The 25,145-nt window shown below is 43.3% G+C and overlaps 2 protein-coding genes across 2 annotated transcripts; both read right to left on the bottom strand.

Annotated features, from left to right (window-relative positions):
* Nucleotides 1-1,537: 1,537 nt before the first annotated feature.
* LOC121757530 (pectinesterase-like) lies at nucleotides 1,538-11,895 on the bottom strand. The gene is made up of 4 exons (XM_042153062.1): nucleotides 11,656-11,895; nucleotides 3,805-4,045; nucleotides 2,846-3,322; nucleotides 1,538-2,393 (listed from the first exon to the last, which is right to left on the bottom strand). Exons 1-4 carry the CDS (start codon nucleotides 11,893-11,895, stop codon nucleotides 1,690-1,692), a joined length of 1,662 nt encoding a protein of 553 aa, XP_042008996.1. The 3' UTR covers nucleotides 1,538-1,689.
* Nucleotides 11,896-19,374: 7,479 nt separating this feature from the next.
* LOC121803943 (pectinesterase-like) lies at nucleotides 19,375-22,102 on the bottom strand. The gene is made up of 3 exons (XM_042203519.1): nucleotides 21,642-22,102; nucleotides 20,683-21,159; nucleotides 19,375-20,230 (listed from the first exon to the last, which is right to left on the bottom strand). Exons 1-3 carry the CDS (start codon nucleotides 22,090-22,092, stop codon nucleotides 19,527-19,529), a joined length of 1,632 nt encoding a protein of 543 aa, XP_042059453.1. The 5' UTR covers nucleotides 22,093-22,102; the 3' UTR covers nucleotides 19,375-19,526.
* Nucleotides 22,103-25,145: the final 3,043 nt, after the last annotated feature.

The raw sequence follows: 25,145 nt of genomic DNA, 5'->3' as shown, positions 1-25,145 counted from the left end.
GCAGCAACGCATGAGCGACTCAGCTAATCAACATCGGCGTCACATCGAATTCGAGGTAGGGGATTTCGTATGGCTGAAACTACAGCCATATCGACAACACTCGGTTGCAAAACCTGTTTCGGCTAAGTTGGCCAAGAGATTTTATGGACCATTTGAGATTCTGCAGAAGATAGGTCCGGTGGCTTACAAGTTGCGTCTTCCCGAGGGAAGCCGCGCGCATAATGTTTTCCATGTTAGTTTATTGCGCGCCTTCGTACCGGGGGATGAAGTGGTACCTCTGCCGGCCAAGTTCAACGGCGTTAGGCCCATTGTTCATCCAGTGGCCATTTTGGAGTCTCAGATTATGTGACATGATGGAAAGGCTGTTGAGCACGTGTTGGTGCGTTGGTCGGATGAGACGGACTCGCCCTCGTGGGAGCCATTAACTGAAATCCACAGGCGCTTTCCAGATATTTCCCTTGAGGACAAGGGCATTGCTAAGGGGGGGGGGGGGGGGAGTTGTTACGGACACACATGCACCACGAGCCCCATCAACGGAGAACGTAGAGGCCGAGGCGGCTGGCGGACAGACGGGAAGCGTGCCAGCCGAACGTGACGAGCCAGAGGTGGAAGTACCGCAACAAACCATGGCGTCGAGCAGGGTGCTGAGGCCTAGAGATAAGATAAAGCCTCCCAGCCGGCTCCTTAATTAAATTGAGTCTTTTTGGTTATTTTATTATTTTTGGTAGTTATTTATTAATTATAGAAATTACTTTATTTTCTTGTTTCCGTCGGGTTTTCTTTGTTGGTTCTTTCCCGACGTAATTAGGATAGGTCGAATCAACCCTAGGGTCCATAGATTATAAATAGGGCTCTTTATTGTTCCGAAAATATATGAATGAAGAATTATTTGCCCAAGATATTTGCGTAATACTTGAGAACCTTATTTTCTGCCGACGAAGGACGTTCTTCGCGCCAGATACTGAATTCAGCCGCCGATCTTCACGTCGAAGACGCCGGAATCGAGTGTTACTTGGTGGATTGGACAGGAATCTTCACGTTAAGAGCAGGAGCTTCTTAACACATACGCATCGAGCCGGAAGGCAATTATCATCACCATCGCGTTGTTCCTCGCCTTCTCCGTTATCATGGTGCCTCTGGCGCTATCACTACAGGCAGCGCCGCCGCCTCCAAGAGTTCGAGCTGAGCCCCGGCCCCATACCCCGCCACGTCATGCTGTCCTCGGACGACGAATACGGCCGCCTCGATGCGGCCGTGGTGAGATCGCTCCCGGTCTCCGTGTACCCCGCGGACCGGGAGCCCGCGAAGTGCACCTTGTGCCTGTTGGAAATCGTGGAGAATGAAGTGGGTGCGGCTGCTGCCCAACTGCCAACACTGCTTTCATATGGACTGCGTCGACAAGTGGTTCCTGTCGCACTCCACCTGCCCGCTCTGCCACTCGCCGGTGGACGCCTCGGCGCAGAAGGATTTGGAGAGTGGCATCGTTTAGGAACATTAATATTTTTGTTCTTTTATTTGTGAAAAATACACATTAATAAATTTCTACATTTTAAAAACTTCATATCATCAAAACCTATACATCAATCGTACAGGTGACATACTAATTCTTAATAATTGTAATATAAGATAAAAACTCCTAATTGAATATCATAGCCTAGTTTTACATGTCTCACTTGTTAATTAGTATATTCATTTAGGGTTGACCATTCCTCCAACATAAGGAATTGCGGTGTTCTTAACCCAGCTGTCGTCGCCGTCGTAGACCTTCGCCGGAGTGAATTTATCTGCAAGATCCGGCGTCATCTTCTGAATGCCCTTCCACGTCACCCTTTTCGCGGTGGCGGCGCCTTTGCCGCGGTTCTTGTACTCGCCGTAGTAGAGCGTGTCGAGGCCGAACGTCCCCATCCACGGCGTCCACCCCTCGGGCGATATGAAGCCGTCGATGTTCGACTCCATCACGATCGTCCTCGAGAACGCCTTCATGGGCCGGCCCAGGTACGCCTTGGCCGCGGGCTTCACGGCGAAGAATTCCTTCTCCACCGTGATGCTGCAGTTCTGGAGCACGGTCACGCCCACGGCCCGGCTGTCGTTGCGGGCCTGGGCGGTCACCGTGCAATCCTGGTTGGGGAGCGGCTGCTTTACCGCGACGACGCAGTTTTGGAAGACGGCCTCGGCGTCTCCCCAGATGATGTCCATGGTGCCCGAGATGTGGCAGTCGCGGTAGAATTGGCGGTAGATGTGGGCGTAGAGGGTGCTCTGGTGGCCGCTCATCTCTACGTTGTAGAACACCGCCTTATCCCCGGAGACTCGCACTGCTATCGCCTGGCGCCCCGAGGCTCCGGCCGAGTTCTCGATCTTGATGTCCTTTGCCATAAAGTCATCACCATCAACGGCTACAACACCACACGTCTTAATTAGATTTTAAATAACGAAATTTGATTATGATCAATCTTATATCATTTTAAAATAGAGTCCAACAAAGTTTGTTCCAATTTGACCCAACACGGGTTTTAAAAAATTGTTTGACTGTATTAAATGGAGGTATGTAGTGGAATAAGAGTCCCACGTTGAGGAGATTGATGTGTGTATTTAATATCTGTTTTTGGAAAGATTTTAATTGAGACAAACTTTGTGGGACGGACGAAAATGGTAAAATGGGGCAAACCTTGTGGAGACGGAGGGAGTATTATTTAAATAAAATAATGTGACTATGAGTATTAACAAAAAAAAATCTTTGTTAATATTTTGTTTGAAAATTTTATAAGATTGATAGAAATATAGTACTAAATTCTAGTATTATTTAGATTAATAGAAGATTAAACACAATTTTGTAGGAAAAGCTTACCTAGAGTTGCAGTTTGGAAGGTAGGGATGCCCGACACGAAGCTTTGGCTACCGGAGATGACGGTCTTGGTGGGGCCTTCTCCGACGAGGACGACGTTGTTGGCGCCACCGGGGACCGTGACAACCTCCTTGTAAACACCGACCTTGATTTGGATAATGAACAACTTGGTACTATTAATGGGCGCGGCGGCGATGGCTGCCCCGATCGTCTTGTATTTCCCGCTGCCGTCAAGTGCCACCACCGCATTCGGCGTGAACTTCCCCGGAGCGGCGCCGAGGAGGCTTCTCTTATGTGGATCCACGAAATCCGGGACTCCGGCGTGGACTTTCTGCCGGAGGACCCTCTTCGAGCCGCTGAACAGTTTTCCAAGATCAAGCGCCTCGAAAAGCTTTGCCACGCCATCGACTATCGCGAGGCCGTTGCTGAGCAGCTCGCCGGAGGTTTTGAGCAGTTCTTTTATCTTCTCGCCAGTCTCCCCTACCAACACATAATATACATTTAGGCATCGTTCGGTTTGCAAAAGTATATCTAATGATTGAATATATATTGTGTTTAGTTCATAAGATTGAATCCCACTAATTAATCCTAAGTCTTGTGATAATTAGTCATAGCCGCGCCTCCAACTAATTAAAGATGAATATTCAATCATGATATTAGTAAGTCATGACATTCGAACGATACTTTAGGAATAGGGTTAGGGTTTTGGTTTTTGCTCTAGAAAACAAGTTATGGAAAAATTTAAAACAGTACTGCCTCTGTACGACAATAAATGTTCCATTTTTATATGGTATTATATTTATTATTAATTTTATAATAAAATATGATTGAAATGAGTTAATGGACTGAATGATGCACTTTACTAAAAAGAGTACAAGTGAAATACTTAAAGACATTTAATGGCAGATAGTAAAAAAGGAAAAAAAATGAGACATTTAATGGCGAACAATAAGAGTAATTACCGGTAGTGTTCTCGAAAGCGTCGATGCAGGTATCCTTGCAGGTGACACCGGCGCTGAGCCAGACCTTGACGTCGTCGACATAGCCGTCAACGTCGCTGACCTCGAATTTGTCGACCTTGGCCATCGATCTTTTGATATTGTCAACGGTGGTGTTGAGGACCTGCTCGCAGACGACCAGCGCCCCCTTGGTCCGCTGGTCGGTGGAGGCGTCTTGGTACGTCTTTGATGAGTCCGCGAATTTCTGATGTTTGTAAATGCTGGTAGAGAAAAAGGACTACGACACAATGAATTTACGTGGTTCGATTTACTGAAGTAAATCTACGTCCACGGGAAGAAGGGAGGGCAAGATTGTATTGCTTGATCTGGGATTACAGCTTACAACACAGACTTGCTATATGCTATTTTATCTCTAGAGAGCTTAACCTTTTTCTATCTGATCTAAGTTCTATTTATACATTGAACTAAGATCGTGGCTTGCATCACCACTAATGATGGTTGTGGATGTCGTGGAGGTCCTGCATGTAGCGTAGGTCATGGCCTACGATCGTGGCCTGAGCTGACACCACGTGGTAGTGGGTGTGTTGGAAGTTGTGGAAATCCTGAATGGGTCCACTAACTCCTTGTTCGGTCGAATACTGAGACCGAACTGCTTTGGTTGCCGATCTGAGAGTAGAGCTTGATGCCGACCTGAGAGCAGAGCTTGATTGGTTGGCTTTTGCCGAGCTGTAGGCTGAGGCCGAACTCTTACTGAGACCGAACTGCTTTGGTTGCCGATCTGAGAGTAGAGCTTGATGCCGACCTGAGAGCGTGATGGCTGGTTGGCTTTTACCGAGCTGTAGGCTGAGGCCGAACTCTTTGGTAATGCCGAACTCATACTCTTCCTTGGGCTGATGGGCCGTCACTGCTGTTGGGCTTGTTTAGTCCGTACCCCATCACTACCCCCCCCGAAAGACGAAGTGAATCACTTCGGCGAAGCGAGTCACTTCGGCATTCTGGATAAAGGTACGGGGGAGGCTGACGTCAGGGGACGTGCCGTGCACGTGACTGCATTAAATGCGACAGTAAAATCCGGCCGTTGAATCCTGAAAAGGTGGGATTCGAAACGGTGCGACGATTTTGAAATCTTCGCCGAATCTGATAAATACCTCCCTTCTTCATCATTGGAGCACTTTTGCGACTGCTTCTTCTGCACTCTATCTCCTTTGCGTAAAAATTTTCTTCCGCTTTCAAGAATTTCTTCAGAATTTCTTCAGATTTTGCAAAGAGTAAGAACCATGTCTTCTTCTTCTTCTTCCGAGTTAGGTAGCGGTAGGAAAGGGGGGAAGGGGTCTTCTAGCCGGAAAGAGTCCGGAGAGAAGACCGTAGAATACTTTCACAGCGTCTTGAGTAAGGACACCGTGATATCTCTACACGAAAAATATCTTCTTCCCGGGGGGAAGGCGGTGGTTCCCGACGATGATCATAGGGCTAACGACCCGCCGGAGGGTTATGCCACCGTTTACGAAGCCTGCTTAGAATGCGGGCTTCGTTTCCCTCTTCCCCCACCTTTTGTAGAGCTTCTTGATTTTTTTCAACTCCCTTTAGGTCAGGTGACTCCGAATTCTTGGAGGCACTTGTCGGCTTTTGCTGCCGAACTCCGTAGGCTAGATAAGGATCTGTCTCTGCGGGCAATCCTTAATTTTTTCCAATTTAAAAGGAAGGGATCTTGGTTTTACTTGATCCCCTTGCAGCCTTTTAGGGCATTCTGCAAAACCAAGTGGCCGAAATGGCAAAACCGCTTCTTTTTTTATAATAGGACAGCGGCTCCGGGCTTTCCCTGGAGAGGGCCGAAGTCCGTGATTCCTCATCCTCGGTTAGAACCGTTGGCCGAGCTCGAGGGCGAGCTCAATAAGATTCCTATGATTAGGAAACAATACTCGGAAACTGAGCTCGTCAAGGGCGACCTCGTGTTCAATATCTCGTCTTCGGACGAAGAAACTGAGGGTGAGGATTTCTTTTTTATGCTTTACTGCTTTAGCAGCGAAAACTAACCTTGTTTCCTTGCTTTTTGGCAGTGTACATGCTGAACAAGGCTACCCGAAAATCTTCGGAGTCCAAGGAGCCGGAGAGGCCGAAAACCACCAGCTCGGCGTCTGATGCCGAGAGGACTCCGAAAAGGCAAAAAACCTCTTCGGATCCGAAGAAGCCGGAGTCGACTTCGGCAAAGGGGAAGGGGAATGCCCAGAAGCCCCCGAGAGCGCCAGAGAAAGACGTGGTCTTGGCGCCTCCTTCGGAACATATCTGTGAGCCGTTTTTATGGCCCACGGACTTCGCCGAGGTGAATTCTCTTCTTGATTTTCTGGCCTTGCTTTTTTTTCCTGTATTTTTTGTGGCCCCTTTGTTGACTTTTTTCTTTATTCATTTTCAGAGGAACGATATGCTCTCCAAGCTCGTCGCCGTCGAACTCTCCAAAGCGTCCAACGACTATGCTGAGATGCAGAGGAAGTTGGCGGCTGCTTGTCATCGGGCCGAACAGGCTGAGGCTAACTTTGAGAAGGCCAGAGCTGCTAGGATTTCGGCCCAGGATGAAGCTCAGTTTGCCAAAAACCAGCTCGTCATCCAGCGAGAGCAGACGAAACGGAGGGATGCTGCTGCCGTGGTTGCCCAAGGGGAGGCTCTCCGTGTTTATACGGAGAAACTCTTTTTGAGCAGCCAGTTCTCGGCCTTTGTCGGCAGTCTGGTAAGGCTAATTACCGATAAGGGCGAGCAGGGGGCCGACGTCGTGCTGCCTCTGTATAGCCGAGAGATAGCGGCTCGGCTTCAGAATCTGCCGCTCCTTGAGGAGCTCGCTTCATCCTCGGTCCTGCTTTCTGCAGACCGAGTCCGGAGTTGTCGAGCTGATCGGGACGAGAACCTGGAGGCTATCTTTGCCTCCGTGGGACCCGTTTCACCCGCTTCGACTTACAACGGAGAGGGTGAGGCCGAGCCGCTGGAGCTGGAGGCCGAAGTCGAGCGGGCCGGGCATCCGGAGAAGGAAGCCGATCAGGAGGCGGAGGTGAGGCCGGCAGGATGCGAGGCCGAGGCTGAGGTAGCTCAGGAGAAAGAAGCTGAACCAGACCAAGGAGCCGGAGACGAAGCTGGCGGAGTATGATTTCGTCTCCCTTCTCTTAGTCTAGTTTCTTCCTTGTGAAATGGCCTTGAAGCCCTCCTAGTGTAAAAAATTTTCCTTGTGAATGAAAAATTCTCTACACTTGTCTTCGTATAGCTTTTCGTACTCGCCTTTATTCCTGTTGTATTTTACTATCTGCTCGGTACAGCTGCCGAACTAATATAGCTGCTTTGTACTCAAGGAGATGGAGATACTTCACTGGAAACGGCTGTACTCTTCGGCTTTAGACGAAGCTGAGAAAAGAGCTATAGCCGATCAGACGAAGAATGACGAGCTTCTGGCTCGTTTAGTGAAGCTGGAGGCCGATAATAAGGACTTAGAGTCCGATAAGAAGGATCTGGAGGCCGAGCTGAATACGACCATTGCTGAGAGGACTGCGTACGAGGATTACATCCGTGTGCGCGGGGGAGTGACCATATCAGATGCTCAGAGTCGAGTTGACGAACTGTGGGAGGAATATCATGTACTCCGGAGGAACAATGCGCTGGAGAGCTCGGCTTGCCAACAAGTTGTGACATCACTGCGGCGTTGGGCTTCTCGGTACAACATTGTTCTTTCTCGGCGCCCCTCCATAGAAAGATTCCTTCGGCATATCGTGCCAACAGATGCTCGCACTCCAGATCAAACCTCTGGTTCCCTTGTTCAAAATCCTACTCCAAGTCAACAACGAACTCCGGATCAGCCGGGAACGTCAAGACGAGAACGGGCTCAGGAGCAACCGGAATCGTCAAGACAGGGACGGACTGAAAGTCGCCGAGGAGTTGTGACTATGAGCGAGCAAGATCAGCAGATGCTTATTGCAGAGACTCTTCATCGCCGAGGTGTTAGGACTTCTCGGGCTCGGGGAAGAGGCGTTGGGTCGAGGATAGCGTCTCGTCGACCAGCTTATTCTTCATCTGCTCGGAACAACCGAACTCGGCTTCCAGAGGATTTTGTGAATAGGTGGCTTAACTTCAGCAACCCTGGACAGTAGAATAGTCCTTTGTAATAGCGTAACGCCATTTTGTAGGGTAGCGGAGTTGTATGCCGAACAAGATTTGAAAAATGAAATTTTGTTTTCGCTTCTAACACTGTATTTACAGCTTAGCGAAAAAATTTCATCGTACTTGTCCTCGGTCTTATGAAGTAAACTTTCTTGACCGGACTTGGTCCTTGGTCTGATGAAATAAACATCTTTGACCGGACTCGTCTTTGGTCTGATGAAATAAACATCTTTGACCGGACTCGTCTTTGGTCTGATGAAATAAACATCTTTGACCGGACTCGTCTTTGGTCTGATGAAATAAACATCTTTGACCGGACTCGTCTTTTGGTCTGATGAAATAAACATCTTTGACCGGACTCGTCTTTTGGTCTGATGAAATAAACATCTTTGACCGGACTCGTCTTTGGTCTGATGAAATAAACATCTTTGACCGGACTCGTCTTTGTGTTCTAATTTGGCGATTTTCGTCGCCGGGATCGAACTTTCCCTTGTCCTAATTCGGCGAGTTTTATCGCGTGGATCGGACTTTCCCAGTTAACCGAAGTGGTCTTATGCAGTAAACCTCTTTGACTAGACATGGTCGTCCTCGGTCTTATGAGGTAAACTTCTTTGACCGAACTTGGTCGTCCTAATTCGGCGAGGTTTATCGCGTGGATCGGACTTTCCCTTATTGCAGTTCGTTTCAGACGAAGTGCTTGATTTTTAAGCCGAATTGTGGTCTTGTATCTTCTGTAGAAGCTTTGACTCACAATCGTTGGCTTGTTGCAGCTCGTTTCAGACGAACTGCTTGTTTAAGCTGAATTGTGGTCTTGTATCTTCTGTAGAAGCTTTGACTCACAATCGTTGGCTTGTTGCAGCTCGTTTCAGACGAACTGCTTGTTTAAGCTGAATTGTGGTCTTGTATCTTCTGTAGAAGCTTTGACTCACAATCGTTGGCTTGTTGCAGCTCGTTTCAGACGAACTGCTTGTTTAAGCTGAATTGTGGTCTTGTATCTTCTGTAGAAGCTTTGACTCACAATCGTTGGCTTGTTGCAGCTCGTTTCAGACGAACTGCTTGTTTAAGCTGAATTGTGGTCTTGTATCTTCTGTAGAAGCTTTGACTCACAATCGTTGGCTTGTATATGTTCTAAGAAGGGGATCAGCCTTCGAAGAACAAGATACCTCAGTAACATTTGTAAGAGACGACACGCACATAGACAGACAAAACGCACAGACAAAAACGCACAGAGACAAATAAAGACCAAGTAAACCAAATAAAGCACATTGACTGAACAGGACGCAAGACTGACTGACCGGACTGTCTCTTACAAATGGAACTTTTTGAGGTTGGAAATGTGCCATGTTCGGGGTACCTGTTCTCCTGACATGTGAGCCAATTTGTAAGACCCTTTGCCGAGGACTTCGGACACCCGATACGGACCTTCCCATGTGGGTTCGAGCTTGCCCAGCTTTTCTGCTCGGCTTACTTCGTTGTTTCTCAAAATGAGATCTCCCACTTGAAATTGCAGCTTCTTCACCCTTTGGTTGTAATACCGGGCTACTTGCTCCTTGTACTTGGCTGCTTTTATGCAGGCCAATTCTCTTCTTTCTTCGGCAAGATCTAGTTCGGCTCTCAGTCCGTCACCATTCATTTCTGAGGAGAAATTGAGTTCGGGGACTGGGTATGCCGATCTAAACCGGAATCACGGCTTCAATGCCGTACACCATTGAGTTCGGCTCCGGTGTGACTTCGGTCATTTCGCCTGCCTCTGACTCCGGCTGCTGTGATTGCTATGCTTGATGGTGCCGAACTGATTGCTCGGCACTTTTAAGCGCAATCTGCGAACACACTTGCTCTTTTTCGATCACCTCGGATGACCGCTATCCCTCCTTTGGTGGGGAAGGTGTTCGGCGAGGAAGCCTCTGATCGCTATGATCGGGCTTCTTTTCGTCTCCTCTAGATGAGCTGTCTAAAGACCGTTTTCGACGGTCTGCCTCATCGGCTCGGGAGAACTGGTCCGCAATGTCCCACATCTCTTGAGCTGTTTGCGGACTGCATTCCACGAGCTTTCTGTAGAGAGCTCCGGGCAGGATTCCATTTTGGAATGCCGAAATGACAAGTAGATCATTGAGATTATCTACTTGTAGGCATTCCTTATGGAATCTCGTCAGGAAGTCGCTGATCTTTTCGTCGCGACCTTGACGAATGGAAAGCAGCTGAGCCGAAGTGATTCGGGCTTCCGCTTTCTGAAAGAACCTCCTGTGGAAGGCATCCATTAGATCTCGGTAAGATCTGATGCTGCCCTGGGGGAGGCTATCGAACCACCTTCTCGCGTTCCCGATGAGCAGCTCGGGAAACAGCTTGCACATGTGGACCTCGTTGAGACCCTGGTTCGCCATGTTATATTGATAGCGCCCCAAGAAATCGTGAGGGTCCACGAGCCCGTCGTAAGTCATCGACGGAGTTCGGTAGTTCTGTGGTAGAGGAGTTCGGGTGATGTCGTCCGAGAACGGAGTCTTCAGTGCTCCGTACACGGCGAATCCGATATCTCGTCGGTATGGAGGAGATTGAGTTCTCCTGTGATTCCGGTACCGAGGAGGAACAGGAACATGTCGGGGTTGAGGATTCTTCTTCCTGGAAGACACGGTACTACTGCGGTAGTGACTTTCATGTCTGGACGAGGAAGGAGAATTTACCGTTTTCGTCTTCGGCTGTTGGCTCTTTTGCAGGAAGGCTAAGAACTCATCCTGCTTCTCAGCCAAGAACAGCTTGACAGCCTCATTCAAATCAGGCTGCTGGGAAGACTCGGTGGGACGATTTTTGGAGCGGCTTGTTCCTTCGCCATGAGAACTGGTGGTGGATTTATCCCTAGGCTGTTTTCCAGACCTGTGGGATGGATTGGCTTCCTCCTGGTTCTCACGGGCGGGAATACGGGTACTCTGCGATCTGGTATGCATTTTTTGGGAGGAAAAAATGGATCAAAAATTCGCTTTATCACAAATTTTGTTCTCTGCTTCCCACAGACGGCGCCAGTGATGAGTCCGCGAATTTCTGATGTTTGTAAATGCTGGTAGAGAAAAAGGACTACGACACAATGAATTTACGTGGTTCGATTTACTGAAGTAAATCTACGTCCACGGGAAGAAGGGAGGGCAAGATTGTATTGCTTGATCTGGGATTACAGCTTACAACACAGACTTGCTATATGCTATTTTATCTCTAGAGAGCTTAACCTTTTTCTATCTGATCTAAGTTCTATTTATACATTGAACTAAGATCGTGGCTTGCATCACCACTAATGATGGTTGTGGATGTCGTGGAGGTCCTGCATGTAGCGTAGGTCATGGCCTACGATCGTGGCCTGAGCTGACACCACGTGGTAGTGGGTGTGTTGGAAGTTGTGGAAATCCTGAATGGGTCCACTAACTCCTTGTTCGGTCGAATACTGAGACCGAACTGCTTTGGTTGCCGATCTGAGAGTAGAGCTTGATGCCGACCTGAGAGCAGAGCTTGATTGGTTGGCTTTTGCCGAGCTGTAGGCTGAGGCCGAACTCTTACTGAGACCGAACTGCTTTGGTTGCCGATCTGAGAGTAGAGCTTGATGCCGACCTGAGAGCGTGATGGCTGGTTGGCTTTTACCGAGCTGTAGGCTGAGGCCGAACTCTTTGGTAATGTCGAACTCATACTCTTCCTTGGGCTGATGGGCCGTCACTGCTGTTGGGCTTGTTTAGTCCGTACCCCATCAGTCTTCGACGTGGTGATGGCGGTCCGGAGGTTCTCGACGGTGGTGTTGAACGACGAGAGAAGAAGCCCCTTGGGTTCGCTGCTCTGGGCGTCGGAGAGGGTCTTCTTGCAGGTTTCTTTGAACTCGGCGTTCGCGCACATCGTGTCCACCTCGGCGCCCGGGGCGGCCCCGGCGGAGATCATGCACGCCGCAAGGAGGAAGGTCTTCAGGATTGCCTTATTCATATCGCCCATTTTGGCAACTAATTTTCTACACTTTTTATTTATTTATTTTGGGAATGTGGAAAATATGGAGTTTATATAATTTAGGAGATGCAACGTTTGTGGTAGTGATTATAGATGTGTTGAGAGTCTAAATATGGATAGATACTTGGAAATTGTGGGGTGGAGAGATCTGGTCTCTTGCATGCAAAATTGGTGGACGTGGCATGAAATTTTTTTATTTCATACTTGAATGTACTCGTATATGATTGTACTAGTTTTAGATGTATGGAATATTACTATTTATATGACTGTTTGAATATATGGCATCGTTTAACTTATTTGTCTAATATGATTATTCTATTTTCACATAAGATCTAATTTTACAAAAATATTTCGTTGTAGGATAGTTACGAAAAAAAATCTAAATTTTTTTGTTTTTTCAGGACTGATTGTAAAAATTGTCAGACAGACTAGATTTGAAGCGAATCTTTGTGATTTTTTTTCTGATAATTTTCCCTTATACACACATGGAATCTGATAATTTTCCCTTAGATGGGTAAATAATTTAAATTGTTTGTCCCCCTTTATTCCAATGGAGGATTTTTTTAGATGAGTAAATAATTTAAACTTGAAAGCCGCGCCATGAAGGACTCGAACGTAAGACCTTTGCCTTTAGGCATTAACCTCTTTATCGCTTGACCAACTCACACACATTATGTGTAAGTGACTAAGCGTTATCTGTAATATCTCATGCTTTGAAAACTGAGAAGCAGCATAGTTGCACGATTTCAACGGTTTATCTTCCTCTCCGTCCCCAACTTGTTTATTAGTCCTTTTTTCTGGCAAGTTATAATTTTCATTACAAAAATATATAGGATGGATCCATTATGATGTAATGCTGTCTAATATTGGTATTGTGAAATATAATTAACTAATTAAATATAATTAATTTAAATAATTAACCTAGTAGTATGATTTAATACTCATTCCGTCCCCAAAGAGTATAAACTATTTCCTTTTTCGTCCGTCCCTAAAGAGTATGAACGTTTTAATTTTGAAAAATTCAAATAACATACTACCCATACACATCATTTTATTTACAATTTATACCATTAACGTTAACAACTTATACCCTTATAATACTATGGACCTCACTCTCCACTATCATTATTTCCAATACCCTTTCTCTCTCTCTCTTACTTTTCCCCTTATTTATTAAACCCATGTCGAACCCATTGTTCATACTAGTTGGGGACGAAGGGAGTTCACTTTTCAAATTTTATGACTGACTAAAATTTGACAAAATTTTGTTATTTAAAAAAATATTTTCCCGTCTAAAATGACATCTAGTGACTAGTATTAATTACCTGTATTCAAACAATATTTCGGTTGAATTGATCTTATTAAAATTATAAGAACATGAAAGCTTGAAACTCAACCAAATTTTTTCAATTTGTTTTTCGATATTAGTTTGAAATCGAACCGTAAATGGACTGTCTCATATATAAGAGATACTACTAAGTATAACATATTAAGATGTCCCACTTATTATAAACTGCAATATATATGTCACACTAAACTGAAATTAATCACTTAGGGTTGATCATCCTCCAACATAAGGAATTGCAATGTTCTTCACCCAGCTGAAAAGGGATCGAAAAATAAGGTGCTATTAATGATTTTTTGTGGCTAAATGAAATATGTTGTAGAAAATTATAATACCAGGACATTTTTATCTTAAAGGATTAGTTGACTTCGAAAAAAATCACAAAAATAAATATTTATCACTGTTATAGTTGCAATGTGATTGGGAGAAATTTATATATATATATATATATATATATATATATATAGGGGAGCGTTATTCTCCTATTCATCCCTTAGATCCTTTATTATTCTTAATATGGGCCGTTACATCTCATTCATCAACGGTTCAGATGATCTGCATGATTACACTATAATGGTGCATTATTAGTCGGTGTGCATTATTCAACTGAAAATCTGCATTATTAAATGACACGTGGCACCAATCTAACCGTCGGATGACAAAATCGTGGGGCTGAGATTAAAAAGAACAAAGGACAAAAGATACAAAAAGGAAATGAATACATCCATATATATATATATATATATATATATATATATATATATATATAGTCAAAAGAAAAATTATACTCCCTCCGTCCCATTAAATATGCAATATTTGCTTTTCGGCACGGAATTTTATGTAGTGTTATTTTGTGAGTTAATGAAGAGAGAGTAAAGTAAGAGAGAAGAAAAAATAGAGAGAGTATTGTTTCCATTTTTAGAAACATTTCATTTTTAATAGGACAGACTAAAAACGAAAATGTTTCATTTCTAATGGGACAGAAAGAGTATAAGTTTAGTATCCTAAGTAAATTTTACAGAAACTTTTATTCAATAAGACAAAAATATTCCTAATGACGCCACTATTACCTATAAGCAACTATTAACTTATTCCAAAATATCCTTTTACATAATTCAAAATATTCAATAATTAAAATATCCTTTTACATAATTCAAAATATTCAATAATTTAAGTATTGATGATTTTATAATGTTTTCACCTTCAACCAACTATCAACTCGCAGCCCATTGGGCTTACACTATAAGCAATGAATAAGAAAGAAGGCCCATTAGATTGACTTCCACAGAGCTTAAATAAAGTGAAGCTTTATGGCCATATATATATATATAGGGTTTTGATCTATGCAAAACTAGATTTAAATACAGAAACGCAGAACAATATCATAATTAGGGCACTTTTATGTCATAATTAGGTAATTTTTAGGTCATGCTAACAAAGCATGACCTAAACGATCTTAGCATGACATTAAACCCAAATATTATAATATGACCTAAAATTGTTTAATTATGACCTTCCGTGTTTTTGGTTAATTATTGACCATTAGATCATCTAATCCTAGGGCCAAGATTTGGTCTGCATTTCTGGATTTAAACACATACTTATTTTGATCATCTCCCTATATATATATATATATATATATATATATATATATATATATATATATTAGGGATGTAATCATTTCCTTTTTGTATCTTTTGTTCTTTGTTCTTTTTAATCTCAGCCTCACGATTTTGTCATCTGACTGTTAGATTGGTGCCACGTGTCATTTAATAATGCAGATTTTCAGTTGAATAATGCACACCGACTAATAATGCACCATTATAGTGTAATAATGCAGATTTTCAGTTGAATAATGCACACCGACTAATAATGCACCATTATAGTGTAATAATGCAGATCATCTGGACCGTTGATGAATGAGATCTAACGGCCCATATTAAGAAGAATAAAGGATCTAATGGATGAATAGGAGAATAACGCTCCCCATATATATATATATATATATATATATAGCCTATAAAGATCACAATACTTTAAAAGCATTTATATCGGAAGCACACATTATATTATAATTTAATTGAACCGCAAAAAGAATTAAATGATTTGCGTGTGACAGAGAAGAGAATTACATTACCAGGTATAAAAAGAATCTTTGTTAACAGGTGTGAAAATTATTGTACACACTCTCTCGAGTGGCGAATTTCTCTTTTGGCTTAGGTTAGGAATTTTGTTTCTTATATGATTTTTCAAATCTTACCCCTAAAGAAAAATCATGAACCAAAAGTCTACAACACTAAAAAAACAATTCGATTTTACCAAATAAAATCTAATCATGATCCAAAACTCATGCATTCTCTAGAGATAATCGATTTTTCAGAAGTAAATCAAACTAAAAAAATATTGAACCTTAATAAAATATGGAATATATCAATATACATACAAAATGAACCTAGCTAGTCATCTTAATTAAAGAGCACAAATTGTGACTTGAATAAACTCTTTTCTATTTTTGCTTCTCGCGAGAAAGTGCTATTTAGAGTATTTTAGGGGGAGATAGAGAAAGGGACGATGCTTTTAATGAAAATGGAAGGAAAAATAATAAGAGGTAGGTCTTTATAAAGCGACGAAAGAGGGATGAAAAATAAAATGCAACTAATGGCTTTTTGGTTAAATAAAAATAAGTTGTAGAAAATTATAATACCAGATAGTACATTTTATTTAATGGATTAGTTGTCTTCCAACAAATCACCAACATACATATATATATCGTTGTTAAAGGTGTAATATGGTTGGGAGAAATTTATATATAGTCAAAAGAAAAAAGTACTACTTATATGAGTTTACTTTCCTTAAGTAAATTTTGTAGAAATTTTTATTTAATAAGACAAAGATATTCCTTATGATGCGAGTATTAGCTATTTGCATCTTTTAACTTATTTCAGATATCCTTATAAGTAGTTCAAAATATTTAATAATTTAAGTAAAGACGATTTTAATTATTTTATACTGTTTTCACCTTCAACCTAACCTGCAACACATTGGGCTCATACAAGAAAGCCCATTAAACTTTAGCACATCTCTCTCTCATTTTCATTTTTGAGGAAGAGCGACACTGCTCATTTTAACATTTGTATGAAACAAACATGATGTATATAACTTTCCATAATAATATTATACTATAACGTATTTTAATGTAAAATACTCAATCCGTTAAGAAATCTATAGAAAAAGAGAAAGAAATTTATAAGGATTAATTTTGATAGACATAGTAAAATAGAAAAATTAAATTATGTTGAATGTATAACTTTTTATCATTAGAAAACCATAATGGGTAAATAATAATTACGTGTGGCCAAAAACTCTATCAACCCCAACCCAAATAAAAATATTTCCCTAATATTACATTGCAAAAGTAGTCTCATAATTTAATCTCCTTCACACTAACAACCAAAATTTAAAAGGAGTTGGAGAAATATGTGAACAAAATGTCTAAAATCTGATTCAAAGTAAATTAATATTAAAAATATGATTTGGATTTTTTGAATTTTAGGTTCAAATCAGATTTTTAAAAATTTAGATAATTCGGATAAGATTGGATTAGATATTTTAAAAACTGAAGTATTCCAAAATCCAAAATATATTTATATACATATTCTATTTATTATACATAATAAAATATGCTCTATCAATCTTTTTAAAATAGTAACTATTTATATTTTGGTCCGTCCTTTAAAAATATCAACTATATATTTTCAATTTGGTCCGTCTATTATAATTATGCACTTTTTCTTTTTGTCTTATCTTTATTTTACTTTACCAATTGCATATTAAAGCTTGTATGTTTCAGAAAATACATATTTTTAAAGGATGAATAAAATATTATGAATATAAATATAACAAATATAACAAATTTATGCTAAGACAATTCTAATAATATTTTGTAGGATTAAATTTATTGAATTAACATATATTTTTACGATTTAAGATCGGATTTCATAATTGGATTTTCAGATCAAATAAGATTACACGAAATTTGAATCTGAAAAATCGAATGCTCACCGCTGTCTGTAACACTAATTCAATCATTTCACTGTGATAGACTGATAGAGCAAGAAATAACTGAAATTTGGATGCCATTTTGACCTTTGTGACTGTAACCAAAAGCGCATTAATCCGCGGCAGCGAATTCCGTCAAAACCCTCCCACCTCAGACTGTTTCCCGTCATTACACATATCACCTTCACTTGGAGTTTGACTTAAATTGTTGACTCACGACAAAATTTCCTCGTCAATATCTTAGTTTCAACTTTTAACTCTCTCTCTCTGATATGGTAGCCTATGAAACAGAGGAGCCGACCGTCGCTGAGGCAGAGGACGCAGCAGCGCCGGCCGTCGCTGAGGCAGAGGATGTAGCAGCTGCTACGGAAACACCTACGCATACGCATCGAGCCGGAAGGCAATTATCATCACCATCGCGTTGTTCCTCGCCTTCTTCGTTATCATGGTGGGCCTCCACCTCTACCTCTGGCGCTATCACTACAGGCAGCGCCGCCGCCTCCAAGAGTTCGAGCTGAGCCCCTGCCCCATACCCCGCCACGTCATGCGGTCCTCGGACGACGAATACGGCCGCCTCGATGCGGCCGTGGTGAGATCGCTCCCGGTCTCCGTGTACCCCGCGGACCGGGAGCCCGCGAAGTGCACCTTGTGCCTGTTGGAAATCGTGGAGAATGAAGTGGTGCGGCTGCTGCCCAACTGCCAACACTGCTTTCATATGGACTGCGTCGACAAGTGGTTCCTGTCGCACTCCACCTGCCCGCTCTGCCACTCGCCGGTGGACGCCTCGGCGCAGAAGGATTTGGAGAGTGGCACCCGAGGGAAGCCGCGTGCATAATGTTTTCCATGTTAGTTTATTGCGCGCCTTCGTACAGATTATGTGGCATGATGGAAAGGCTGTTGAGCACGTGTTGGTGCGTTGGTCGGATGGGACGGACTCGCCCTCGTGGGAGCCATTAACTGAAATCCGCAGGCGCTTTCCAGATATTTCCCTTGAGGACAAGGGCATTGCTAAGGGGGGGGGGAGTTGTTACGGACACACATGCACTACGAGCCCCATCAACGGAGAACGTAGAGGCCGAGGCGGCTGGCGGACAGACGGGAAGCGTGCCAGCCGAACGTGACGAGCCAGAGGTGGAAGTACCGCAACAAACCATGGCGTCGAGCAGGGTGCTGAGGCCTAGAGATAAGATAAAGCCTCCCAGCCGGCTCCTTAATTAAATTGAGTCTTTTTGGTTATTTTATTATTTTTGGTAGTTATTTATTAATTATAGAAATTACTTTATTTTCTTGTTTCCGTCGGGTTTTCTTTGTTGGTTCTTTCCCGACGTAATTAGGATAGGTCGAATCAACCCTAGGGTCCATAGATTATAAATAGGGCTCTTTATTGTTCCGAAAATATATGAATGAAGAATTATTTGCCCAAGATATTTGCGTAATACTTGAGAACCTTATTTTCTGCCGACGAAGGACGTTCTTCGCGCCAGATACTGAATTCAGCCGCCGATCTTCACGTCGAAGACGCCGGAATCGAGTGTTACTTGGTGGATTGGACAGGAATCTTCACGTTAAGAGCAGGAGCTTCTTAACACATACGCATCGAGCCGGAAGGCAATTATCATCACCATCGCGTTGTTCCTCGCCTTCTCCGTTATCATGGTGCCTCTGGCGCTATCACTACAGGCAGCGCCGCCGCCTCCAAGAGTTCGAGCTGAGCCCCGGCCCCATACCCCGCCACGTCATGCTGTCCTCGGACGACGAATACGGCCGCCTCGATGCGGCCGTGGTGAGATCGCTCCCGGTCTCCGTGTACCCCGCGGACCGGGAGCCCGCGAAGTGCACCTTGTGCCTGTTGGAAATCGTGGAGAATGAAGTGGGTGCGGCTGCTGCCCAACTGCCAACACTGCTTTCATATGGACTGCGTCGACAAGTGGTTCCTGTCGCACTCCACCTGCCCGCTCTGCCACTCGCCGGTGGACGCCTCGGCGCAGAAGGATTTGGAGAGTGGCATCGTTTAGGAACATTAATATTTTTGTTCTTTTATTTGTGAAAAATACACATTAATAAATTTCTACATTTTAAAAACTTCATATCATCAAAACCTATACATCAATCGTACAGGTGACATACTAATTCTTAATAATTGTAATATAAGATAAAAACTCCTAATTGAATATCATAGCCTAGTTTTACATGTCTCACTTGTTAATTAGTATATTCATTTAGGGTTGACCATTCCTCCAACATAAGGAATTGCGGTGTTCTTAACCCAGCTGTCGTCGCCGTCGTAGACCTTCGCCGGAGTGAATTTATCTGCAAGATCCGGCGTCATCTTCTGAATGCCCTTCCACGTCACCCTTTTCGCGGTGGCGGCGCCTTTGCCGCGGTTCTTGTACTCGCCGTAGTAGAGCGTGTCGAGGCCGAACGTCCCCATCCACGGCGTCCACCCCTCGGGCGATATGAAGCCGTCGATGTTCGACTCCATCACGATCGTCCTCGAGAACGCCTTCATGGGCCGGCCCAGGTACGCCTTGGCCGCGGGCTTCACGGCGAAGAATTCCTTCTCCACCGTGATGCTGCAGTTCTGGAGCACGGTCACGCCCACGGCCCGGCTGTCGTTGCGGGCCTGGGCGGTCACCGTGCAATCCTGGTTGGGGAGCGGCTGCTTTACCGCGACGACGCAGTTTTGGAAGACGGCCTCGGCGTCTCCCCAGATGATGTCCATGGTGCCCGAGATGTGGCAGTCGCGGTAGAATTGGCGGTAGATGTGGGCGTAGAGGGTGCTCTGGTGGCCGCTCATCTCTACGTTGTAGAACACCGCCTTATCCCCGGAGACTCGCACTGCTATCGCCTGGCGCCCCGAGGCTCCGGCCGAGTTCTCGATCTTGATGTCCTTTGCCATAAAGTCATCACCATCAACGGCTACAACACCACACGTCTTAATTAGATTTTAAATAACGAAATTTGATTATGATCAATCTTATATCATTTTAAAATAAAGTCCAACAAAGTTTGTTCCAATTTGACCCAACACGGGTTTTAAAAAATTGTTTGACTGTATTAAATGGAGGTATATAGTGGAATAAGAGTCCCACGTTGAGGAGATTGATGTGTGTATTTAATATCTGTTTTTGGAAAGATTTTAATTGGGACAAACTTTGTGGGACGGACGAAAATGGTAAAATGGGGCAAACCTTGTGGAGACGGAGGGAGTATTATTTAAATAAAATAATGTGACTATGAGTATTAACAAAAAAAAATCTTTGTTAATATTTTGTTTGAAAATTTTATAAGATTGATAGAAATATAGTACTAAATTCTAGTATTATTTAGATTAATAGAAGATTAAACACAATTTTGTAGGAAAAGCTTACCTAGAGTTGCAGTTTGGAAGGTAGGGATGCCCGACACGAAGCTTTGGCTACCGGAGATGACGGTCTTGGTGGGGCCTTCTCCGACGAGGACGACGTTGTTGGCGCCACCGGGGACCGTGACAACCTCCTTGTAAACACCGGCCTTGATTTGGATAATGAACAACTTGGTACTATTAATGGGCGCGGCGGCGATGGCTGCCCCGATCGTCTTGTATTTCCCGCTGCCGTCAAGTGCCACCACCGCATTCGGCGTGAACTTCCCCGGAGCGGCGCCGAGGAGGCTTCTCTTATGTGGATCCACGAAATCCGGGACTCCGGCGTGGACTTTCTGCCGGAGGACCCTCTTCGAGCCGCTGAACAGTTTTCCAAGATCAAGCGCCTCGAAAAGCTTTGCCACGCCATCGACTATCGCGAGGCCGTTGCTGAGCAGCTCGCCGGAGGTTTTGAGCAGTTCTTTTATCTTCTCGCCAGTCTCCCCTACCAACACATAATATACATTTAGGCATCGTTCGGTTTGCAAAAGTATATCTAATGATTGAATATATATTGTGTTTAGTTCATAAGATTGAATCCCACTAATTAATCCTAAGTCTTGTGATAATTAGTCATAGCCGCGCCTCCAACTAATTAAAGATGAATATTCAATCATGATATTAGTAAGTCATGACATTCGAACGATACTTTAGGAATAGGGTTAGGGTTTTGGTTTTTGCTCTAGAAAACAAGTTATGGAAAAATTTAAAACAGTACTGCCTCTGTACGACAATAAATGTTCCATTTTTATATGGTATTATATTTATTATTAATTTTATAATAAAATATGATTGAAATGAGTTAATGGACTGAATGATGCACTTTACTAAAAAGAGTACAAGTGAAATACTTAAAGACATTTAATGGCAGATAGTAAAAAAGGAAAAAAAATGAGACATTTAATGGCGAACAATAAGAGTAATTACCGGTAGTGTTCTCGAAAGCGTCGATGCAGGTATCCTTGCAGGTGACACCGGCGCTGAGCCAGACCTTGACGTCGTCGACATAGCCGTCAACGTCGCTGACCTCGAATTTGTCGACCTTGGCCATCGATCTTTTGATATTGTCAACGGTGGTGTTGAGGACCTGCTCGCAGACGACCAGCGCCCCCTTGGTCCGCTGGTCGGTGGAGGCGTCTTGGTACGTCTTCGACGTGGTGATGGCGGTCCGGAGGTTCTCGACGGTGGTGTTGAACGACGAGAGAAGAAGCCCCTTGGGTTCGCTGCTCTGGGCATCGGAGAGGGTCTTCTTGCAGGTTTCTTTGAACTCGGCGTTCGCGCACATCGTGTCCACCTCGGCGCCCGGGGCGGCCCCGGCGGAGATCATGCACGCCGCAAGGAGGAAGGTCTTCAGGATTGCCTTATTCATATCGCCCATTTTGGCAACTAATTTTCTACACTTTTTATTTATTTATTTTGGGAATGTGGAAAATATGGAGTTTATATAATTTAGGAGATGCAACGTTTGTGGTAGTGATTATAGATGTGTTGAGAGTCTAAATATGGATAGATACTTGGAAATTGTGGGGTGGAGAGATCTGGTCTCTTGCATGCAAAATTGGTGGACGTTGTATGAAATTTTTTTATTACATATTTGAATGTACTCGTATATGATTGTACTAGTTTTAGATGTATGGAATATTACTATTTATATGACTGTTTGAATATATGGCATCGTTTAACTTATTTGTCTAATATGATTATCCTATTTTCACATAAGATCTAATTTTACAAAAATATTTCGTTGTAGGATAGTTACGAAAAAAATCTAAATTTCATTGTTTTTTCAGGAGTGATTGTAAAAATTGTCAGACAGACTAGATTTGAATCGGATCTTCGTGATTTTTTTTTGATAATTTTCCGTCCCCAAAGAGTATGAACTATTTCCTTTTTCGTTCTTCCCTAAAGAGTATGGACGTTTTAATTTTATAAAATTCAAACAACATACTACCACCCATACACATCATTTTATTTACAACTTATACCATTAACGTTAATAACTTATACCATTATAATACTATGGACCTCACTCTCCACTAACATTAATTCCAATACTATTTCTCTCTCTCTCTCTTACTTTTCCCCTTATTTATTAAAACGAACCCATTGTTCATACTATTTGGGGACGAAGGGAGTTCACTTTTCAAATTTTATGACCGACTAAAATTTGACCAAATTTTGTTATTTAAAAAATATTTTCCCGTCTAAAATGACATCTTGTGACTAGTATTAATTACCTGTATTCAAACAATACTTCGGTTGAATTGATCTTATTAAAATTATAAGAACATGAAAGCTTGAAACTCAACCAAATTTTTTCAATTTGTTTTCGATATTAGTTTGAAATCGAACCGTAAATGGACTGTCTCATATATAAGAGATACTACTAAGTATAACATATTAAGATGTCCCACTTATTATAAACTACAATATATATGTCACACTAAACTGAAATTAATCACTTAGGGTTGATGCTAAGGGAAAGACCCTTATCAAGTGAAAAAGATAAAGAAAGTCGCAGAGAAACCGTGCTCTGTCGACAATCGAAAATTCTAAACGGAAAAACTAAATAAAGATAAAAGTCAATAATTATGATTTCATTGATTGAATATTGAGAATAACAATAGGTCCTATTTATAATACTCCTATGAATAACCTAACTTGGTGAACAAGATAATAAAAATATGGAAAAGATATGATAATATAATAATAGAGATGTGGGAGATATTTCGGAAGATATAATCGTATCAACACCCCCACGGTTGAAATCCAGCTTGTCCTCAAGGTGGGAACCACGAAGCTAACAACGAGGAATCCTCCAGGATCAAAAACATGCTCGCCAAAATTGAGTTTGGAAGGGATTTTCAACTTTCTTTTCTCACCCACGCACATCCCCAATACTAGTAGCCATCGTTTGATTACTTGTCCACTACCAAGTTTGATATCAATTGGATCCCCTCGTTCAAAAGTGGGATCGAAAATTGTTCCATCAATCAGCTTTACCTTGTAGTGTATGTCAACCCCGTCACATTCGTGAACCTGCGATGGGGCAGCAACTGCGGGAATTATTGAGAAGGTATGAATCCTATCGGAGCTACATGGCAAGAAGATAGCCGCTGATGGTGGCGGCGGGGCAGCAGCCAGCAGTTGCTGCGCTGTTGAAGAGTCGAGAGACAGCGGCGGTGGTGGTGGTATCAGGACAGCAGTGACGGCCGACGGCGTGAATGTTGAGCAGTAGGGACTTGTAGGACGGAGTTGCGGTTGCTGCACATCAACGGGATATTCGAGGCAGGAACGACCTTGAGTTATCGCGATCGGGGCAATTGTCGAGGCTGCATATGCCGGGCCTGAGTACTGGACGTGTTGGGGTGGCATATCGACCCAAGAATATGATGAACGAAGTTGTGGTGGTTGCCAGACAGCAACTGCAGTAGGCGAACAACCGGAGGGCAGCCACGATGGTGGATGCGGCCGCCGGTCAGATTGCGGTAGCGAACGGGTCGAGTGGTCTTCCGGCTGCCAAAAATCGGTGTAGGGCGAGTACTCATCCACGCTATAATTGTAGGAATTGCTCGAATCTCCAACTCCATTGTACACCGGAGGATATAGCTCTCCCAACGGCTGATAGTGGTAGTACAAGTCATCCGGCGTCGGTGTCGGCGAGGGATAGTGTTGGTACGGCACTGACATTGGCTCAGGGGGCAGAGAGGGGTATCCGTTGTCGTAATGATGATATCCGTGCTGCTCTTGCCGGTGTGATGGGTACCAACATGAACTAGGTTTTGAATGCGGCAAAATATTGGACAACGGTGGTAGCGGTAAAGGCGGCAGTGCAGCGGGGTAAGGGTTGAATTGGTAGCGGTAAAACTCTGACTGTCCGTTAGGAGGGTCTGGTGGAGGTCGCAGCTGCACGACATCAGTTGCAACATGCCAAGAAGATTGTTCGTGGTAGGAAATCACCGGAGTTGTGTACGACAAGAGAAACTCATCATACTTGTCCAGCTTCTTGTGTATTCTGTCGCAGGCAACCAATATCTGGTCACATAGGTAAGATAGATAGGTTTCATCGTTAGAATTCATGGTGAGATCGCGATGAAAGCACCAGTTGATAAGGGAAAGACCCTTATCAAGTGAAAAAGATAAAGAAAGTCGCAGAGAAACCGTGCTCTGTCAACAATCGAAAATTCTAAACGGAAAAACTAAATAAAGATAAAAGTCAATAATTATGATTTCATTGATTGAATAATGAGAATAACAATAGGTCCTATTTATAATACCTCTATGAATAACCTAACTTGGTGAACAAGATAATAAAGATATGGAAAAGATATGATAATATAATAATAGAGATATGAGAGATATTTCGAAAGATATAATCGTATCATTTGACCATTCCTCCAACATAAGGAATTGCAATGTTCTTCACCCAGC

Source organism: Salvia splendens, chromosome 1 (assembly GCF_004379255.2).
Source record: "Salvia splendens isolate huo1 chromosome 1, SspV2, whole genome shotgun sequence".
Classification (NCBI taxonomy): Eukaryota; Viridiplantae; Streptophyta; class Magnoliopsida; order Lamiales; family Lamiaceae; genus Salvia; species Salvia splendens.
The sequence above is the reverse complement of the archived record's forward strand: the minus strand, read 5'-3'. Positions and strand labels throughout refer to the sequence as shown.

What these genes read in the sequence shown, in the direction of transcription:
- LOC121757530 (XM_042153062.1), bottom strand. Translation starts at nt 11,895, where the DNA reads ATGGGCGATATGAATAAGGCAATCCTGAAGACCTTCCTCCTTGCGGCG. An exon ending in CGCTTTCGAGAACACTACCG is followed by an intron (nt 3,323 to 3,804) that starts GTAATTACTCTT and finishes ATGTGTTGGTAG; the next exon opens with GGGAGACTGGCGAGAAGATA. An exon ending in CTTCCAAACTGCAACTCTAG is followed by an intron (nt 2,394 to 2,845) that starts GTAAGCTTTTCC and finishes GTGGTGTTGTAG; the next exon opens with CCGTTGATGGTGATGACTTT.
- LOC121803943 (XM_042203519.1), bottom strand. Translation starts at nt 22,092, where the DNA reads ATGGGCGATATGAATAAGGCAATCCTGAAGACCTTCCTCCTTGCGGCG. An exon ending in CGCTTTCGAGAACACTACCG is followed by an intron (nt 21,160 to 21,641) that starts GTAATTACTCTT and finishes ATGTGTTGGTAG; the next exon opens with GGGAGACTGGCGAGAAGATA. An exon ending in CTTCCAAACTGCAACTCTAG is followed by an intron (nt 20,231 to 20,682) that starts GTAAGCTTTTCC and finishes GTGGTGTTGTAG; the next exon opens with CCGTTGATGGTGATGACTTT.